At 42.7% G+C, this 21,377-nt stretch overlaps 1 protein-coding gene across 11 annotated transcripts in view; it reads right to left on the reverse strand.

Moving 5' to 3' along the window:
- Positions 1-5,308: 5,308 nt before the first annotated feature.
- Positions 5,309-21,377, reverse strand: part of GNG12 (G protein subunit gamma 12) — a 141,610-nt gene continuing 125,541 nt past the window's right edge. For all 11 annotated transcript variants that reach the window (XM_086390516.1, XM_086390519.1, XM_086390508.1 and 8 more), the window contains 2 exons: positions 11,307-11,419; positions 5,309-9,174 (listed from right to left, as the gene is read on the reverse strand). In XM_086390516.1, coding sequence (XP_086246642.1) covers positions 9,049-9,174; positions 11,307-11,399 — 219 coding nt within the window. In that variant the 5' untranslated portion in view covers positions 11,400-11,419 and the 3' untranslated portion in view covers positions 5,309-9,048. The remainder of the gene's footprint in view (positions 9,175-11,306; positions 11,420-21,377) is intronic.

Here is a 21,377-nt window from a genome sequence, read left to right on the forward strand (position 1 = left end):
TAAGGAAACAAAGCTTAACATGTCAAACCCTTGCTTAAACAACTCTACTAACTCCCTTACCTTGCCTTTATAATCAGTAGAAAAGTTTTGCTTTTGATGACTCAATTCAAGCTTCTTTCCCAACTTCATCAGCTTGTTCCTCCCTGTAATCCTGCCTCAGAGATGTTACCCAGAAGTAACAGAAGTCTGATATGCAGACTTCTTTAGAATCTAGCTTGTACACACTGTTTTAGCAGCTGAGAATATCCTTTCCCTAGTCTTCACTAACAAACTCCTACTCATACTTCAAGGCTCAGCTGATACACTGCCTCCCCCATGAAACCTTTTCTGACTCACTCAGGCAGTGCCACTTCTTAGAATAGCATTTACCACATTGCATAGTAATACCCACCCTCTACCCCTACCCTCCCTATCTTGGGGGATCCTAGTCTTTTCTGGGTTTATTCTAGGACATACTTAGCACAGTGTTAGTAGGAGCTACCATACTCCTAGTAGAAACTCAACAAATGAATGAATGAATTCTTTGTCCTGCTTCTAAAAACCAAATTTTTAAATGCTCTGTTACTTACATTTAATGTTTGAGTGGCCTATTTTTCTTTTTGTAGTTATAACTCATGAGACATTGTTGATACTTTGAAGAAATTTGCTCATTTAATTCTATTAATTGCTTATATACAAAATAGCTTTCTACAATTCATTTTTCCTTAAAAATTATTTCCAGTCCTGATGATGAGTCAGTAGCTGAAGTATCGGAAAGTGATCCTTTAAATATCTTTTAAATATCTATAATTATACACAGCAAACCCACATTCCCTTCAGTGACCCCATACTCTAGACTTTGGTTCTTTCCCTCCTGGTTTTCAATTCAAGAAAGAAAATGTGAGATGACTGGGGGTGAAGATGGTAAAAAAATGTGACCCAAAATGAATTGCTTTCCTCTCCCAAATTCGTATAAAATTTAAGACTAGAAGAACTGTTAACAATTACTTAGCCTGAATCCTTCTTAAACAATCCTTTTTCTTTTTTTTTTCTGGAAACAGGACCAGAAATCATAAAACTCATAAGGTTATACAGCAAATTAGTGGCACTCCAACTACAGCCCACGTTTTCTGCTTCTAAGACCCATTCTTTCTCTTACGTCATACTGACAACTCAAGAAAAAATGCAGTTTTTTAAAAACATGAATGCATGCTCAGTTGTGTCCAATTCTTTGCATCCCCATGGACTATAGCCTGCCAGGCTCTTCTCTCCATGGGATTTTTCAGGTGGCCATTTCCTCCTATAGGGGTTCTTTCCTCAGGGATCCAACCTGTATCTCCTGCACTGGCAGGTGGATTCTTTGCCACTGAGTCACCTGGGAAGCCCTAAAAAAACATATCAAATGCACTTTTGGATCTCTCTGAACTTCCATTACCTCATGTGTAAAGTAGGGTTAATAACAGTAGTGACCTCATGGGCTTGTAGTGAGAATCAAATGAATTGAGATGCAAAATTTCTGAAAGCAATACCTGGCCATATTAAGTGTCTGGAGTCTAGTGTTGTTTATTATTTACAGTCCAATACATTACATTCTTTTTTTCCCCAAATTTCTTTGTTTCCTTTAATGACATCTACATGTTATGGATACATTTCCATATCAATAGAAAGCTACTGGTGTTTTTAAAGAACTACATAGAAATACATTACATTCTTGATTGCTAAGGAACTAATTTACTCACTTTACCTTACTTAATTTTATTAAAAAATCTTTTTGTTACTGACTTGATGTACAGTGTTATGTTTCAGGTATACAACATAGTCACAATTTTCAGGGTTATATTCCATTATAGTTATTATAAAATACTGACTATTCCTTATGCTGTACAATATATCCTTGTAGCTTATTTACATAACACATAGTAGCTTGTACCTCTTAATCCTCTACTCCTGTATTTTACCCCCCAACCTACCCCCCTCTGGTAACTACTAGTTTGTTCTCTGTATCTGTAAGTCTGTTTCATTGTTGTTATATTCACTCGTTTTAGATTTCTCATATAAGTGACATCATACAGTATTTTTCTCTGTCTGACTCTGGATCCATCTGTGTTGTTACAAACGGCAAAATTTCATTCATTTTTATGCTTGAGTAGTATTCCATTGAATATACTTATATACCACATCTTCTTTATCCATTTACCTGTTAATGGACACAGGTTGCTTCCATGTCTTAGGATTATAAATAATGCTGCTATGAACATTGGTGGCATGTATCTTTTCAAATTAGTCTTTTTTTTTTTTTTTTGAATGTATATCTGGGAGTAGAATTGCTGGATCATATGGTAGTTCTATTTCTCACTTAATGAGTTTTAAATTTCCCAACGTTATTTTTTCTCCCCTATTCACCCCATTCAAACCATTCTACAAATATGAAGACAGACCATGGGTTGTAGAATCCAGCTGAGCTAGGTGCGTGGAATCAGGGTCTGCACTTCTTAGCTGTAGGATCCTGCGTAATTTGACTTCTCTGAGCCTCAGTTCCTCATCTGTAGGACAGAGTTAAAGTCTGCTTTTCTTTTGAGAGTTGTTGTGAGGCTTAAATGGGAGGGTACATGCAGAGTGCCCAGTCTGTGTCAATGTTGGGTCCCTCCTTTTCCCAGTGCCTCACACAAAGTTCTGTAAATATTAATAGATGTTGATGAGCTATATTGATATGTACTTCATTGATATCAGAGCTACAATGGTTTATCTAGAACAAAGTAATTCTAATGCACTGGTCTTGGGGAAATGTCTCAGGTTAAAAGTAGGAAGGATCTACTGCATGTGGATGATTCTTGGAGCACAGTTCTTCGAAGGGATGCTTGCCTTCTGATATACCGTAAGGCTTCTTAACCATTTTTGCCATATCCAAGTACAAGCTGTGCTATTATATACTCACATTTTTGAAACTGTAAATTGGCTTACTTTTTATTTGTCTGTCTTAAGAGGAAACTGTATATTACAACTTGTTCGGTGAGTGACTGCTTTAGACTTGCCCCCACTTCATGTTAATTTACAGATCCACAGGGTGCTTGTGGTGACCCTTGGTTGTTCTATGTGAGGACCAGATTATAGGTCTTTTTGTGGCTAGAGCTCCCACTTCTATCATTAAGCCGTGTGTGTGTGTGTGTGTGTGTGTATGTATGTAAAGATGGGTGCATGATTGGATCTAGAGACTAGAAATAGCAATTTATACCTAGGTATCTCTGCTGCAGATTTAATTTCCAAACTCAAGACCTTACCATTATATAGCTCAGCCATTCCAATTATTTGCTTTCATAACTGAATAGATTCTCTAGGAGGATTCATAGGGTGTAAAAATGCTCCATATGTAAAATTCTCAATATACTTAAAACTTTATGGTGAACTTCTGCTCTTTTGTGCTAAGCGTTTCTCTCTCCATAGTTTTATTTTACAGTGCCAGTAGTCTTCTACAGACTAATACAAAGTCATATAGCATTTCAGGATGAACTTATTTAGATGACATTTTCTTCCAGTGGAGAGAAATTATTGATTTCTTAAAAAATTAGTAGCTGAGGTGTGGGTTCCTGAGACCAACTGTCTATGTTTGTCCAGGGCTGGCTTACAGCTAAAGGGCCTTTAATAGATGTGATTGACTCAGATAAAGGAACAGTAATTGGGGCAGTATCTGAAGGCAAAGGTTATTTGTTGCTCACAGCGGTAAAGGCGTTGAGACGCAAGCAGGGCCAGGCTCTGAAAACAAGCTAAAGGCAATAGTCATGCCAGGTTGTGCAGTGGTGGCTAGAGCTTATGGTTGGGTAGGTTCTGCAGTCGAGAGTCGCAAGTCCAAACAAAGTTTGTAAATTTAGACATAGAAAAGGAGGCAGCAATACCCTAGCACCGAGTATGAAGGCTTATGGTGAGTGTCCATGTATATATGTAACAGACCCTTGCCAATGAGAAGCTGACCACAGCCCACGCCCAGGAGAGCTGTGAGATGACCTGCATCTCCACATTTAGCTCCCCCGTTGCCAGCAGGCTGGACTTCTTTGTTTATACCATTTAGATCATGTACCATTTCATCTGCCCTATTTACTTAGTCTTCTCACTTCAGCTTCATCCTCTCTCCCACATGCATGTTGCGTTCTTAGTCACTCAGTCATATCTGACTCTTGCGACCCCATGGACTGTAGCCTGCCAGGCTCCTCTGTCCATGGGGTTACCCAGGCAAAAATACTGGAGTGAGCTGCTGTTTCCTCCTCCTGGGCATCTTCCTGACCCAGGGATTGAACCTGCGTCTCCTGTGTCTCCTGCATTGCAGGTGGATTCTACCTACTGAGTCATCAGGGAAGCCCTACCCAAATCCCATCTACCACCTCCCAATACAATCATCTTCCATTGCAAGTCACAGCAACTTCTGGTAATTTGGTTTGAACCATGAAAAATGCTGGTCAGTTGCTGCCTATTTTTCATGACTGCAGTATCTAAATGCTTCAGTCCTTTCCTAGAAAGGGTTGAGTGGCTATCTCTGCCCTGACTCTGAGAGTGTATGAGTGCTGGTTTTCTGAAGCAGGGAACATCTCTGTGGCTTGCCCAGCCCAAAACCTTGTTGGCCGCCTTCTCCCTTCTGGCAGCTTTCTGGACGGTGTCATCTATCCCTTCGTCTCTGAGGGAATCCCAGCCCTGGAGGAAGGGACTGGGCAGGAGGCAGGATACCTTCAGCAAACACTTGGTGAGTATGAGTCATCAAATCTGATGACCTTTGTTATCTGTTTCCATGGTCATTGCCAGGTCTCAGGATGGGAAACAGCCTTCCACACAGTGAATCATTACACTACTCCTCCTTAACAACTTCCACCCTCTTCCTGCTGGTGGGTGGGTAAGGAGGTATGGAGATGCTCTGCACACTACCTTTGAGCTCACTTTTCTCCTCCTGCAATTCCCTCCCACGACTACAGGGTTTCTTTATCTTTCAAGACCTAGCTCAAACACCACCTCCCTTGGAAGCCTTGTCAAGACTGCCATGGTATAGGCAGCCCTCCTTCCTCTGGGAGCTCACAGCAGTGTTCCCCTGAGTTTAGGCACATTGCACATGGTATTATTAGTTTATATACGAGTCATTCCCATCTTTTGTTCTAGACTGTGAGCTTCTCACAGGCTAGTGTAAGCCTTATTCATTTGAGTATAATCAGAGCTTTAGTTCCATACCTGGCTCTTAACAGGTACTCAGAAAATGTTAACTGAATGAGTGCAGGAAAAAGGGAGGAGAACTGGTCTTCTGTTAGTTTATTGAGCAAAATATGGGTAGGAAGATTCAATGAGCCAGACCCAGTAAAGAGAGCAATGGTGCTTTAATGAAACTGTTTTTCAAATCTGCAAACACATTAGCTGTGAAGTAAATGCTTTTATTCTTTCCAGAGAACAGATTTCCAAACAACGATCACAATATTTAGGTTAATAAGATGCTGGACAGATAAGTAGTCAAAGAATGTCCTAAAACAACAATTCCATCAACTAATATATCAAATGCAAATTTACTGACATCAAGAGACTATGTTTATAGTTACATGGCTACAAACAAGACTTTATTACAGTAATCAAGTTCATAAAACTAGAAAAAAAAGAGCCATATAACAAAAAGGCCTTTCATAAGCTATTAAATGAGCACACACAATAGACAAACCAATTTTATATTTGAAGCAGCGTATAGCACCAACATGTTGGCAGGACCAGTAGAGGGGTAGGCCACTGGACGGAACAGGAGGGTATCAGCCATCAGCTACTTCAAGCCCCTTATTTTACAGATGGTGAAATGGAGGCTCAGAGAGATGGAGTGCCTTGTCCAAAGTCACACAACACAGGAACACAGGATTGGCTAGACAGCGATCCAGGACACCCAGCTCTAGGTAAGTGCTCTATTTTAACATACAGATAACTCTACTTAATTCAATATATATTTTTTTTCTATTAACAGACCTACCATAAAAAGTCTACAGTCATAACACACTCTGGTATTACATTTATTGAGAAAGGACTGACAAGTACTGTGATTCACTTCTTAGTAAAATTCAGTGTAATCACTCAGATGACACTACCTTAGTTGCAAATTGAGACAAAGGCATCTGGAGGGAAAGTTTGGCACATCTTCCACTACCTAAACTAACTTATGCCTCAAAATTACTAAATCATTGGTATAATTTTTTTTTGGAGAGTTGAAAGATTAGTAAAGTACAAAAATAGTCCCAATAGAGAGAAAGCAAATTAGGTCTTTGCTTTAAGGGGTAAGTATGGCACTTTTTATTTTAATAATAAGGAAATGTAAAAACCTGATTCTTTTTAGAAAAAACCTACAGCTTGTGAACCACATGGTATAGAAAGTGTTTCTCTCTGTTAAAAAAAAAAAAAAGTGTGTGTCTGTAAAATACTTTGAAGTCATGAAATTCTTGCCATGGTCCTGAGGCGTCAATTGGACAGATTAATGATGAACTAAAGAAGAATCAAGAATGGAAAAAGAGATCACTGTTAATAGAGGCAGAATTAAAGACAAAGTATAGTGAACATATTTAAATAGCCTCATAGATATGAAGCCAGGAAGTTGCATGTACATAAGTGATTGTGTCATTATAGTGGTAGTTTGGAAAAAATAAAACACATTGGGCATTTGTCCATCATTATAAACCAGCTGCTGTCTAATAGTTAAACTGTGGCTTTACTAGTAGAATAAAGCCTGATAAATAAAAGTGACTTCTGCATATCATATATATGTATACATATATTATATTTTTCTCACATAGACGTCTCATAATAAGTAAATCAACACTTAGCTACAATTTTTCCCCCTTGGGTCCAGCATCAAAGGACCTGATATCACTTTTCTTAAACATGCCCTACACCTGGTCAGGAGGTTATATGATGTTCATACTTGTGGCCTTTATGATATCTGGCTAGCAAAAATAAAAAAAGTCTCCTGGGACCTCAAGTCCATTCCTTACCACTACAAGCATATTAACAAATATATAGCAAACCATACTTGTTTTCTAATAGGGAAAAGAACATGTTTTAGTACTAAAGAATAAACTATGCTTGCTACCAAAAATGTGTATATAACAGTATAATAAAAGTAATTTCATGAAAATATTTTGTAACAAGCTACATTATAAATATTCAAAGGAACATGGTAAAAATCAGAGTGAAAATAAGATTAGTGTTCTGAAACTTATCAGTAGAAAAATACACCTATTAAAAAAAAAAGAATGTCTCATTAAGTGATGCAGTACATGTAAAGTTGTCTTCTTAATGTATATTTCAAATTTTACCTTTTGAAAGGAAAAACCTTTCTCCACCAACGGTGCCTATAATATACTTGGAAACTGGGCCCTTTGCAGAACCAAGTGTGGATGACAAGAAGGTAAGGGCAGTGGCATGATTTCCACATGATCCTGGAGGAGTGAGGGCAGTTCACAATGCTAGATAGGTGACTTGCAGAAATACGGAATAGATTTGAGCAGTCTGAAAACAGTACTGTATTTGTTCACCCACAATTAACATAATACTCAAAGCTTAGGTGTTAGATTTAAAAACAGGCTTGCACTGTAGGGCAAGATTGTACAGAACTAGGGAAAACCATTGTAAATAATTCCTTCTTGGGGTTGAATCCTTTCTGAGAATACTTTTAACTTTTCATTAGTAATTTTTAATGAATGGAATTTGAATTAAAATATCAAAGGTCTGGTGCATGGTTTGGGCCCATAAATAAGTGTTTAGGAATACCCTCTCCTCCTCTTAGTTAACAGTATGCCCTCTGCCACAGGAGACAACCTTCTTTGGGGATCCCCACTAGCCATTCTGGGTGTGTGTGGCAGTAATATCCAGGCCCAGAGGAAAATCAAGGAACTGTGAGCCCAAGTAGTGAAACAAGCCCCTCTGATGGTGTGAGGACCAGGCAGGGATGATGCAGATGCTGCAGATACTTGAAAAGAGCTTATGTGTCCGATACCTTTACATTCTTTGTATATTTCTTTCCCACCATGATCTACCCATTTGGGGATGGGGAGGTGGACATTAATTCTGAAGACATGATCTGGCTGCAGAGGAAAGATAAGAGGGAAGGCAGAGAAAGTGAGCTAAATCACAAAGTTAGGCCACAAAGAGCAGCTGGTTTTCACGCATTCCTGCTCTTCTCTTGGCCGGGCTCATGGCCGCTCTGTCTAGTTCCCATCGTTACAGTAGGTATTTCAGGTGTCTACCCCCGGTTCAGAGACCATGAGCCCTGGGGCACAGCTGCCTAGGGTGCCCCCAAGGGCTGCCTCCCATTTCCTACATAGATTCAGGATCGCTGAAACCTGAAATCCCTTGGTGAAAGAATGCTCATATTATAAAAGGGCTTTTAGTTCAGTTTAAAAATTTTGATTGGCAGGTCAGCACGGTTTCAAGAGGAGAGAGATGACTTCATTACTCAACTACGATGAATATAGGCTGTAGGGTGTTCTTTTTGTACAATAACGACAAGAAAAGAATTTAATTCTACCTACACACAGCTTGAGATAAAGGTATAACTTCTTGAGTCGAACTGATAGTATGGAGGGAGAGACATTTTAATTGGGAAATAAGCTTTGAGATGTGTATATACAAACACACACATATATATACACAAAACATTTCTCATCCACATATACTATACAGATTGGCACAACTCTTAAGAATAGACTACGACAAAAATTTTAGGACCAGTTATCCTTGGCATTTTAATCTAGACGACTGCTTAGGTAATTTAGGTTTTAACTGGATCACTGATATATTTGTTTTCTTTTTAAAGGCCAGACCAACTTTTCCTTCAGCAGTAACTAATAGGACACCATAGTTAACAAATGGGAAACAAGATTATTATTCTGTATTAATTCAGTAAAAGGAAAGAAAAACTTGGAAGGTAAAGACTTCAGAGTCCATAATTCCAAGTTAAGAGCATTTTAGTTATTAGCAGTGGTTACCAAATAAGCTGAAGGTAAATCTTTTCAAGGAGCTGCTCATCATTTGCTTTGTTGAGAAGAGGGGAGGATCCACTTCACTACTTCTCTATAAGATGGTGCAGGTCTTCTTATCCTTGAAGGGGTTTTCTGAAGTTGGTATCCCCATCAGCAGAGGGTCATTCCTGGCATGTTCCTCACAGTAGGACATGAGGTCTGCTGATGCCTTTGAAACCTGGTGTGTAGACAAACCCAAGGAAACAAAATATTTATAGGATGCAACTAGAGATGATCATTATAAGTGAAATAAGTCAGAAACAGACAAATATGCTATCATTTATACGTGGAATCTAAAATTGGCACAAATGAGTCTATCTACAAAACAGATTTATCGATGGAGAACAGACTTGTAGAGGAATGAACTAAGAGTTTGGGGTTGGTAGATACAAACTACTGCATTTAGAATGGAGAAACAATGAGGTCCTAATGTATATAGCACAGGGAACCATATTCAATATCCCGTGATAAACCATAATGGCAAAGAATGTATATATATAAAAGAATATATAAGTTTATAACTAAGTCACTTTGCTGTACAGCAGAGGTTGGTACAACACTGTAAATCAACTGTTTAGATAAAACAATTTTTTTAAAAAGAATATTTACAAACTTGAAAGGTATTTGCATGCTAACCCACTGGGTGGAAGACTGTGGGAGAACAGGATAACCAGAGTCTTGAAGTATCACTCCCAGGTTACCTGTTACACAGAGAGGGCAAAGGTACTTCCAAATGCAGAATCTGGAAGATAAGCCCTTCCTCAACCAAGTGATCAAACTGACATCAGCTGTCTCTTAGGCTGAGTGCAGAAGACATGCCACCAGCCAGCTAGTATTCCGGCCAAAACCTTTAGCCCGAATTTGATCATCAGCAAACAATCTCATTTGCAGTGAGGCCCATTCTGCAAAGTGAGGGGCCTAGAATCTTCAAAATCAGACTGTGAGTTAGATATCAGCAGCTGATCCTGAGTGTAATAACTGTACTGTGATTATGTAGAGGAACATGCCCTTGTACTTAGGAGACAAACGGTGAAGTATTAGGGGTGAAGAGTCATGATGTCTGCAAATAACTTTCAAGAAATTTCAGGAAAAAATTACATCAGTTTTGTATGTGTGCAGAGACAGAAAACAAATATGGTAAAATGCTAATTGGTGAATCTTGGTAAAGAGTATATGGGTGTCTATTGTTACAACTCTTCTGTATGTTTAAAATTTCTCAAAATAAAAACTTGGGAAGAGGGGAAAAAGAAAAACATCTGAGTCAAAGGAAGGCTCTATCTTAGCTTCTACCCAATTAAAAAAAAATAAATTAGAATGCAGAGGAGAACAGAGTTAAAGCACTGAAATAAGGGCTCACAGCCAAATCTCAGGAAGAACAGAGCCATATTTTGGTAGAGTGTCAAGATTTACCATTAAAGATTGGGCTTGGGGAAATAAAAAGAGGGCAAAACCAGCATGGAAAGATGTAGCACCTTACTTTGGCATGAGTTAAAAATGGAAATACCACTCCTTCTTCAGGGGTCTGGGTCAGAGACCCGTTAGAATCATCAGATCAGTGTCCTCAGGCCAGGGGCACAGGCCAGCTGAGCCCTGGCAAATACAGGACAGGCAGCCTCCTGTTTTGAAGACAGGTGACTATCTCCAGGCCCAGAGGAATTTATCAGGTGACTGCTTCAGTATCTAGGAAACAGCATGACTCACAACATTCCAAGGCACTCACTGCTTAGCCCTCTCTGGAGATTTTTGGGGAAATGACTTCTAAGTCAGGTGACCCATCAGATGCCTTCTGGTTTCCTCAGGTCTCAACTAAGGCTGGCATTATTTGCCCTGGATGTAGACTGTGGTCATCAAAGCTCACACACACTGAAAAAGTGCCTTCTCCTCAAAAGGACACCCGACCGTTGACTTGTTATGCCAGGCTCACTCGGCTGCAGTGATAACTCCAGAACACTTCATACATTCCAGAGGGCTGACGAGGGTGTTTATATAAAGTCCACCTGGAACCCCTGTCCCCAGGGAGAAAACAGTGCCAGAAGGCTCTGCTGTGTGTGCCCAGGGAAAGCAAGTCCTCAGGAAATCTTGTCGTGGGTTTTAGGTTTTCTGTCCTAACAGACAGGCTCACTTCAGACACTTTGGCTTGCCCATGCTATGTAGAAAAGAAAGTTAAGATTCGGAAACTCTCAGCTTGCTCAGAGGAAATCATGGCACCTGGCTGAATTATATGGCATTATCTTCTCAGAAATATGGCCTGGCCTCAGGAGAGCAGAGAGAGATGGTGAGGAACACGTCTGGCCCACTCGAGGCTCTTACCTTTATTCTCTCAATGGAGGCTTCCATTCTCAACTGCTGCACAGTCCTCCGTGCCTGGGCAATGTTGTTGGTACTGGCTGTCTTGCTCGACATCTTCAGTTAATGGTTTTCACCTGAAATTTAAGAGAACTTTTTTTAAGAGTGAACTTTTAAAAAAATTGTTTAGACATTCGTAATGCTTTGTGTTACTCGAGGGGAAAAGGATGCATTTCCGGTCACCACAGCTTCTTGGAGGCAGTCACCACGAAGTCGGGAATGTGAGTGGTGGCCTCGGTGTTTAAGCTGGTAATACTTCTGAGCACTTTGGCGAATCTTTCCTCTGCAGAAACCCAGTATGTGTGTGCTTAGTCGCTCAGTCGTGTCTGACTCTTGGCGACTCCATGGACTGTAGCTCGCCAGGCTCCTCTGTCCATGGAATTTTCAAGGCAAGAATTACTGGAGTGGGTTACCATTTCCTTCTCCAGGGGATCTTCCCGACCCAGGGATCTAACCTGCGTCTCCTGTGTCTCCTGCATTGGCAGGTGGTTCTTTACTGCTGTGCCAAAAATCCAGTACTAGCAGTTTAATCCTTGTGCCCTATATACAGCATAAAATAGCCTTTCTTAGGATTTTCTAAGGGGAAACACACAAAAACATCCATGGTGATTTCAAGGCCTCCAGCACACATAGGCCACATCCCCTATGCAGGTTAACATAATTACTGCCGTGCACCTTAATAGAAGGTTTAGATTTCATTTCGTTTTGGCTCTCTTACCCAATTATTACGCTGATGTGAATCCTGGCAACAGAAAAACGGCAAATGAGAGTGCTTCTGGAAAACTGTACACAAAGGGTGCGTTTTTAGGAGATATCAAGATTTGCAATCATTTGGAGAATGTTAGGCAGATAAGGAACCCCTTATTCAGGAAAAAAGTAGGAACTTTTCAGATGAAAGACTCTCAATGATAACCTAAAAGTCAAATGGGATACAGCCTCAAGCCTGAAATATTTAATGGAACTTCATCAGTCCCCTCCCTCACTGCCCTCTCTGCACCGCACTGACCCCCCCCCCCCCCACCACTTTGATCTCTCTGGCTTCATCCTGGTGGCCAGGGTAATCCCACACTTCCACTGCATGTTCGTGGGCTGACTCTCCTCTCGGGTCTGAGCCTGTGGCTTTTAGGCTGCCCTGTTTCTATCTCCCCAGCCACCTGGTGCAAAGCAGAGGAAATTTCTGGACCTTGAGCTTCGACCTGTCTAGTTGTTACATGGCAGAGTCCAATGGGAAGGCAGGCTAGGGAAAGGCACTGCCTGGTGCCCCTGCCATATATGACCAGGACCTTTCTTGGCACGGTGGCACTGGAAGAGATCGCAGGTCTGGTAGCAGTGTGGCAGTTTTATGACTCAGAGCAGGTGGACAGTAGGTGTGTCTCCCCATGCTATGCACGGGGCTCAGCAAAGTCTGGTGCTGGCAGCAAACCCAGGCTGACTCAGCCTTCTGGAGGGGCTGCAAGTGCACAGAGTGTATCTGCTGTAAAGGCTCACACCACACAAGGCTCAGAAAACAAACACCCGCAGCTCCAGTGGCATCCACCGGAGATCTACTGCATTCAGAATGCTCCGGGTAGCCAAGTTCAAGGACTTGGGTAGGGCTTGCACCCTCTGAGGTCAGAGGCAGCTTTGGGTCAAATGCCCAAATACAACTGTGCTTTTAACTGCCTGCAGAACTTTGAAATCCTAATTAGCAAGCTTCATGCCCCTGGTTTGGACTCTGCCTTCCAGTTACTAGCTGGGTGAAACTAGGCGGGTTACCCAACTTCTCTGAGCTTGTGTTTTCTCATTTGTAACACAGGGATACTGTGATTTTTGAAGATTCAATTCACTGGTGCACATGTAGTGTTTAGCGAAGGACCAAAGCACCCCACACACAGTAGCTGCTACTGTATTTATCCTCAGGGGTCCCACCCAGCACAAGTAATGGGAATCCCTTGTGTACCTATCTGCCCGCCCCCACCCATCTGGTCAATAGGCCTCTAGGATTTTGAATGACCAGTGTGGGTGGGCATTGGCCCTAAGCAGTTCTGTGGCACTCTGGTGTCATGGCAGAATGGAATGGCTGGAGACAGCCATCTGAGGATTCCCCTAGAGTAAGAGAGCCCAAGCCACGCAGGAAACTGGGAGCAGCCGTCATGTGGCAGGACATGGTGGCCTTGCCTTGGGCGACTGGGTTACAACACACTTCCAGATGAGCTGCGTCTTCCTCTGATTCCTCAGTCATCCTGCCACACCCAAAGGAGAGGCCAAGGGTCCCCTCCTGGTGACCCTGCTCATATCCAGCGGCCTGACCCAGCCCCTTCTGTGCTACCAGCAAGCACTTTTTAATAGAACCTTTGAAACGGGTCTAAGGCAGCAGGCAGCCCCTCTGTGAACAGTCTAAGTGCCCAGATTCAAAACCACACTGGTTTTGTTCCCTGTAACATGTTAAGCTGGGCTCCCCTCCCAGCTGGCGCTGGTTCAGAGGATTGGCCCCCAGCCTCCAGAATGCAAATACGACACCCTTTCTGAGCAGTCTGTGGTTTCCAGGCTGCACCCTCAGGACTTTCTTAATGTTCCCTTCACAGGAAAATAACACCAACCATTCTCTTCTTCATCTCAACCTCCAGGGCATAGAGTTTCCAAGGCCTGAGCAAGTTTTCCTGTAACCGTGGAACATTACACACACGTATCAGGATTGGGTCAGCCCTGGCTCCCGCCCACGTGGCCATAAGCAAATCGTCCACAGTCAGGCTTTATTTATAAAATGCTTGGGTAGGTCCTCCTAAAATTGGTGAGAAACTTTGCATCTGGTACGCAGAGGACTTAACTTCCTGACTGTATTACAGTCAGGATGAAAAAGAGCCAGCGGTTCACAGTTCGTGCTTGCCAGCTTGGGGCCCTGACAGCCCTCCCCACTTCTGACCTCTGTTTTCACTAGCTCCTTCACAGAGAGCCTTCTTCCCATCCCTCAGATGGCTGCCTGTTCCCTTCTATTGCAGACCCCTCTAGAAAAAGTTGTTCACTGGGCCACTGGAAAAGTACATCGTCTCTTATGATAACATGCTTCCAATGGAGAAGTCAAATCAAAATTATATTGTTTTAACCCAAGAAGCCTCTTCAAGGAACTTGGGCGGCTGAGCTGCCTCATGTGTCTGAGAGCAAGGTCACGCACGGGCTGCCTGACGTCAGACTGGTGGGCGGTGTTTACAGGAGCGGGAGGTCTCCCGAGGACTTCCTCCCCTTTTGCAGCTGCTCTGCATCTCCTCAACAGCTGGGCCGGGGCAGAACCAGATGGACAGACTGGGACACAAACATCTCTGAGTGTCTCTGCACCCTCAGAGGGTTTCTTTGGTCTTTCCTCAACAGCATGGATGTCTGGCTGTTTGTTTGTGCTATTACTTGGATTAAAAAAAAAAAAAAAAACTTGCTTTATTCTTATTCCAAGAATAGTTTCCAAGACAAACAACACCTGATATTCCTGTGGAACCTCAGAGCATACATGTACTTTCATCTACATTCATCTGTGAAGCCTCACTCTCAGCCTGAAAGGTGTGTTACTTTTTCATCCTTGTTTTATAGATGAGGAAACTAAAATTAGAAAAACGTGCTCCCAGTTTATCCAGCTCAGAGCCTTGAACCAGCTCGTAAGCTTCTGTATCCCGGAAGTCACACTTCCTACTGTATCATGAAAGGATGCAATTCCAATTAATTAGATTCACAAACACTCAGGGCATCACTGAACAGTCCACGATGTGGTTCCAATCAAGGGTGACCTTGACACCCCATGACCCGGAGTTGTGGCCTTGCTGATGGCTTCACATTTGTACAATACTCTTTCTGGTGCAAAAGGCATCTGTTTGTCTGTCTGGTGCTCTGGAAGACAGGTCTCCCCTGTCACATCCATGAGCAAAGCAAGAATGTTCTTGCTGTGGCTACTAGGCAAGGACTGAGGTTAGTATCTGAACATCCTGAGTCCCCAGGGGTCCATCCTACCCAGAAGGGCCCAGGCCTGTGCCTGTGCTGTGCAGAACCCAGGTCTGATAAAACTCTGGCTCTTGCTTCTGCAGCCTGGTTTTCAGTTTTACATGTGGCTGAGAGATTTGAATAAACACAGCATTAGTAACAAAGTAGCATTTAGCTATTCAAATGCTCTGCATTGGTTCAAATGCTATTATTCATCTGAATTCTCAGCTTCCTAGAAATTCCTAGGAACAAGATGTCACATTAGGGAAATGTGGGCATTTTAATCTTTGTCTAGAGGGGCCTGAAGCAGGGAGAGAAGGGTGGGGATGGCAAGTGTATCATAGAGCACACTCTGGCAGGAAGGCACCAGGAAGCCCCAGAATCTGAATCACAAGTCATCAAGGCCTGGCCAGTAATTGAATCATTGGAGTGAAGCCAACATTCTAAGCAAACACACCCCTTGTGGCTGTAATAAAAGAGCAGGCTGCAAAACACACACCCACCCACCCGCCCCCCGCCGAGAGAAAAAGCAGGCTTCCACTTACCCTCTTATCCCTCCTTAAACTATTAATATCAATGTCTTACCCCAGCTTTCTTCCTGCACCTCATCTGCTAAAGGGCGACAGCAATCTATCTCACAGGCTTGCTGGGATGACACACAGGAGCACCTAGCACTAACACACCTGGTACCCATGGGTGTTTAAGAGTCAAGGAGACGGAGAGATGAGGAAGGCCTGCAAGGAACAGTGGAAGACACGCTTTGGGATGGAGAAGAGATAACAAAGTGATAGTGATAGTCCTTTCTTTTGAAAAATTTTGTTTGTTTGCAGTGCTCTGCATGTGGCATCTTGGTTCCTTGACCAGGGATTAAACTCACACCCTCTGCATTGGAAGTGCAGCAGAGTCTTAACCACTGGACCACTGGGGAAGTCCTGATATTCCTTTCCAAGAGAAGTATATATGTAGGCTCAGAATTAGCAGAGTGAAAAAGAAAGAGAACAGTTCTTTCTTAAGCTTGATAACAAGACAAAAACCATGCATCCAATGGGAAACAAAGGTAAAAACTCAGCAAAAGAAGAATTTCAAAGTAATCAGGCAGTAACATCTACTGACAGGGCCTTTGAAGGAATGCTGAGAGAGGACCGTCAAGCCCCTAAGAACTGGTTTTCTATTCTCATAAACACCTATTATTTTCTATCAGAGCCTACAGGCTGAATCCAGACTGCAGATGTGTTTGGTTGGGCCCCACACAGGGTTAACCTGTGTGTGTGTGTGTGTGTGAAACAGAAACATACAGAGAGAAACAATGTATGTGTTTTAACTGTCAACATTTGAAAAATAAAGAGATTTCATTTAAAAAAGAGAAATCTCTAGAAAAGTCAGAAAATCTTTTAACAGTGGGCTAAATCTTAGTAGGTGCACACGTACCAGATCCTCTGTTTTAGCTTATAGCCCAGCCTTTACACTCTGCCTTGGATGCTCAGCTCTGAGTGTATGCTCGAGGATTAGGCTAGGGGACTTGGGTTCACTCCTGCCCCCGACCGTTCCTAGCTTTAGTGCCCTCTGTGACACTTGTACCCTTTCTAAACCTCAACTTTCTCATGGGAAAAATGGGGATAATAATACTTCTCTGTCTCAAAGGCATCAGATAAGCATGTGAATCTAGTAAATACAGAGAGCAGCTAGTACCTGCATTCTCTGATTGCAGCCCAAGGGAAGTGCTTTGAGTACCCAAAGGCTCATGTTCCCTCTCTTCCAGCTGAGCCCTGCTACTGCAGTGTCATCAGCTGAACTGTGTCCCCAGAAGTTTCATAGGTTGAAGTCTTAACTCCCCCAGAATTCATAATGTGACTGCATCGAGATATAGGGTCCCTAAAGAGGTAATTAAGTTAAAATGAGCTCATTAGGGTGGGGGCCTCCTAGGAAGCAGCAATTTGGCCACAGCAGGGGACAGAAAAATGGCCATGTGAACACACAGGGAGAAGGTGGGCACCTACAAGCCAAAGAGAAAGGTCTCAAGAAGCCAACCCTCGCCAACACTTTAACTGCAAACTTGTAGCCTATAGAATCGTAGGAAATTAAATTTCGGTTGTTTAAGCCCCTCAGCCTGTGTCACTTTGTGTTAGCAGCCCAAGCAAACGAATATCCCCAGGTGCTCTCACAGCTAGGGTCTGGATGATGCAGGCTTTGCTGAACTCATGCATTCGAGAGGGATCTGGAAGGTGGAAGTGAGAAGGCACCTTCTTGCTGCTCGGCTTATTTCTGATGGCTAACCAGGTGGGAGGCAACCTGCTCCTGGCACCCCACTGTGCAGTCACTAGTAGCATGGTGCTAAGAAGCTGTGTGGCTGCAGCAGCCTGCTAGTTATGCTGCAGGGTCCCTGGGCACCAGTTCTGTGGTGCTAGCTAGAAGTTGTCTGGGGGGCTCCACTGAGAGCCTGTGTCTCCATTCGTTCCATTGACTACACAGGCACACAATCCCCTATATTAAAGCTCATTCTGCTAACACCCCCAAAAATGCTTTTGGTTTGCTGGACCTAAACCCCAACTGATTCACAACTGTTAATCTATTGTTTTGTAATCTGTAAATAACTTACAAAGATTAGCTATGATTTCTACTTTCATACTATTATTGCTGAACACACCAAATTCTACAACTTGAAAAGGAAAGCTAAGGCAGAATTCTTCTTCCCAAACAGAGCTTGCAGGCAAGAAGGCCATGGGTAGCTGAACATGTGACTAGCTGCCTGCATGTCCTGCCCTGCTCCTGTTCAGTTTTGAGAACAAAGGGTGAAAAGAACAAGTTATTGGCCTTGGGGACGAAAAGTAAGACAAAGAGATGAGGAAGGCCTGCGTGGAACAATGGAAGACATGCCGTGGGATGAGAAGAGATAACAGAGTCATGGTGATATTCCTTTCTATTTTTTTGGCTGCACTGTGGGGCATGTGGGATCTTAGTTCTCTGACCAGGGATTGAACCTGCGACCTCTGCATTGGAAGTGTGGCAAAGTCTTAACCCCTGGACTGCGGGTGAAGTCCTGATATTCCTTTCTAAGAGAAGTATATGTAGGTTCAGAATAAGCAGAGTGAAAAAGAAAGAGAACAGTCTCTCTCAAGACCTCAACAGAGCTCTTCTTCTAAAAGCAGATGTTTTTATACTTGTTAACCCTTTGAGGTCCTTGTCTGGTATATTTGATTAGTTGATTTTACCTGCCATCCAGGGCACCTGTGCTTGAATAATGATGATGTTACTGTTACTGTCATCATGATAAAATTAAAAAAACTAATACTACTTGTTGAGTACTGAAATATGTGCCAGGTAAGTAAAATCTAAGAATCGTTTCATTTAATCCTCTCAGAGATAAATTCTCTTATCATTTCTGTTTTACAGATGAAGCACAGATGGTGAAAAAAGTCCTGCCAAAGATCACACTGAATTACGTAGCAGAGCTGGGACTCAGGGTCACCTGACTTGCAAGGTCATCCTCTCCATTGCCAATCTATACTGCATAGGCCTCTGAACATCAAAAGACACAGGAAGAAATTGAGAGAAAGCAAGGCTAAGCGTCAGCCAGAAGCACTGGACAAGGAAGACAAGACCTCCCTTTCAGGGCCTGTTGCCCCTTCAGTTAGGTGGTCTCCACAGCCATGACGGTAGAAGTGGGGAGCTGAATGGCCTTGAGAGAAGACCAAAGTGAAGAAGAACTGGTCGCTCTTATTTTAAGAGAAGGACCGCCCTGGATTTCAGGTAGGACTCTTGCTAAAGACACAGGATGGTTCCCATCCTCCTCCTGTGTCCCAGGGAAGCTGGCAGGGAGCCATGTGCCAGTGAGCCAGTCCTGGGTAATAAATCAGAGGACAGAGCTGCAGAGCCTGAGCAGCTGGTTCCTAACTTCACGGTGTATCCAGAACACCTGGGGCACTTGCTAAAAAAACCCAATCTATATCAGAGGCAGGACCCAAGAATCTGTGTTTATAGGCTTCCTAGAGAACGCTCATATAGGTCCTCCTGAGAAACACCAGTGACGATTATCAGAGTCCTACCTCTGGGTTCTACCCACGTTTATTTCTGCCTGGGTCTTAGAACAGGTCAGCTTAAAAGAATGCCACTTCCTACCTATGCTTAACTTTTCAAAGGTCTGAACAAGTCCTGGGAAATTCTAACTCCTTCTCATGACCTTAACCTACAGGGTTAACCCTCCCTCAGTTTGAAATAGTTCTTAGTACTTAACATCCTTCTTTGTAACTCAAGTCTAAATTTGTTTTCCTAACAACTACTACTTCCTTCTGGAAAATGTCTCGTCCCTGGCATCCGTGATGTTAGGCTGTCCTGTTCTTGCCTGTCTGGTGCTATTCCTTTCTGCAGCTCTTGTTCCTGCTTCTGACTTTGGTTTTCTCAGGGGCTTAGTCTTGGAGGGCTGCAGAAAGAGCCTTTATAGTCAGATAAATTCGAATCCTGTCTCCTCATGGACTACCACCCAGAACTGCTTTACTTCTCTGGCCTTCAGTTCCCTCATCCGTAAAATGGGAAGAGATAATAATAGTACATACCTAATAGGGTTGAACCAGGAGGAAATGGGAGAACATATGTAAATTACTCAGCACCTGCCTGACCCACACTGGTCCTCAGTGCCGTAGATGTTGATCCTAAAGGACTTTAGCTAAGACCAACATGCTTCCCGTGCATACAACCCTGACCTTTTACCTTAATTCCAATGTCTAAATAAAAGGCTATTTTGATTTACACTCGAATGCTGCACAGTTGCTTCAAACACAACACATCTAAAATCCAATACAACATTGCCACCTGCCCCAACCATTCTCATGTCCCTTTCTCAGCACCACTACTGTTCTGGCCACAGGACATCTTTCCAGTTCCTAAAACTGACCTTTGTCTGACAGAAATGTGAGCCACTTGTGAGGTTAAATTTTCTAGTAGCCACATGAAAAAAAAAAAAAAAAAGAAAGTGAAATTAATTTAGCTCAATGTGACCAAAATTAAACCAAATTAATGTTAAAAAACTGAGCTATTTTACTCTTTTTGGTACTAAATCTTTGAAACTCAGTGTGCATTTTGCACTTACAGCACGTCTTCATTTGAGCCCCACTTTAAGTGCTCACCAGTCACAATGGCTGCCTAACTGGACAGTGCAAAGTTAGACCCTTTAAGAGGGCTTCCCTGCTGGCTCAGACAGTAAAGAATCTGCCTGCAATGCAGGAGACCTGGGTTTGATCGGTGCAAACTTAGATCCTGGCACTTTCCAAATTCTCTTGATTCGTACTTTGACAAATCTTGCATTTAAACTTTTCCCCATTTTCCAGTTTCTATTTTACCTCAGTTTTGGCTCCCAACACTTCAAGTTAGGTCTACTCATCAGTCTTGAAACCATTCATGTTCCTTATTTGCCTCCAATCTAATCTATCTATCCTCACCAGGATATGATTTGCCTCTAATCTATCCTCACCAGGATATGCTCAGATAAAGTACCATTTTTAGCTTATATCTCTCTGGCTCAGGAAAGTTCCAGGGACTCCCCGGTACCCCTAGGAAGAGTTTAAAAAGGGCTTAGCTTTGCAGTCAAGATCCTCCCCAGTATTTCTGTCCCGTAATAAAAATTCTAATCCTAAAAGCAGCTTATTACTGCCTAGAGCTTACTGTATGCTGGACAGCAGCCTGTAAGCCAATGACTGGCAGTACATTATCCTAGTGAATCCTCACAAATGCCCTGTGAGAAACACTATGCATTTTCATCCCCATTTTATAAATGAAGAAGCTGAGGCATAGAGAGGGTAAATATGTACCTAGTGCCACACAGCCAGCAAGCTGCCTGGTTGGGATCTGAGCTCAGGCAATGTGATTCCAGAGGCCCAGCTAGAACCTCTCCTGCTCTCTCCTGCTTGTAGCCTCAGGGGTCTGTCACCCCATCCCTGGCTTTGTGGGCTGTGTTTTCAAGTCCCATCTGGAAATCTCCACCCAAGTTTTCTGCCTGCTTCTCTTGGCCGATTTATTTTATCTTTTAAAAACATTTCTTTCTTTTATTTGGCTGTGTTGGGTCTTAGTGGTGACATGCGGAATCTCTGTTGGGTCACGCAG

This window comes from Bos grunniens, chromosome 3 (assembly GCF_055505025.1).
Source record: "Bos grunniens cultivar Pamir isolate PY7600 chromosome 3, Bosgru_T2T1.0, whole genome shotgun sequence".
In the NCBI taxonomy this organism is placed as follows: Eukaryota; Metazoa; Chordata; class Mammalia; order Artiodactyla; family Bovidae; genus Bos; species Bos grunniens.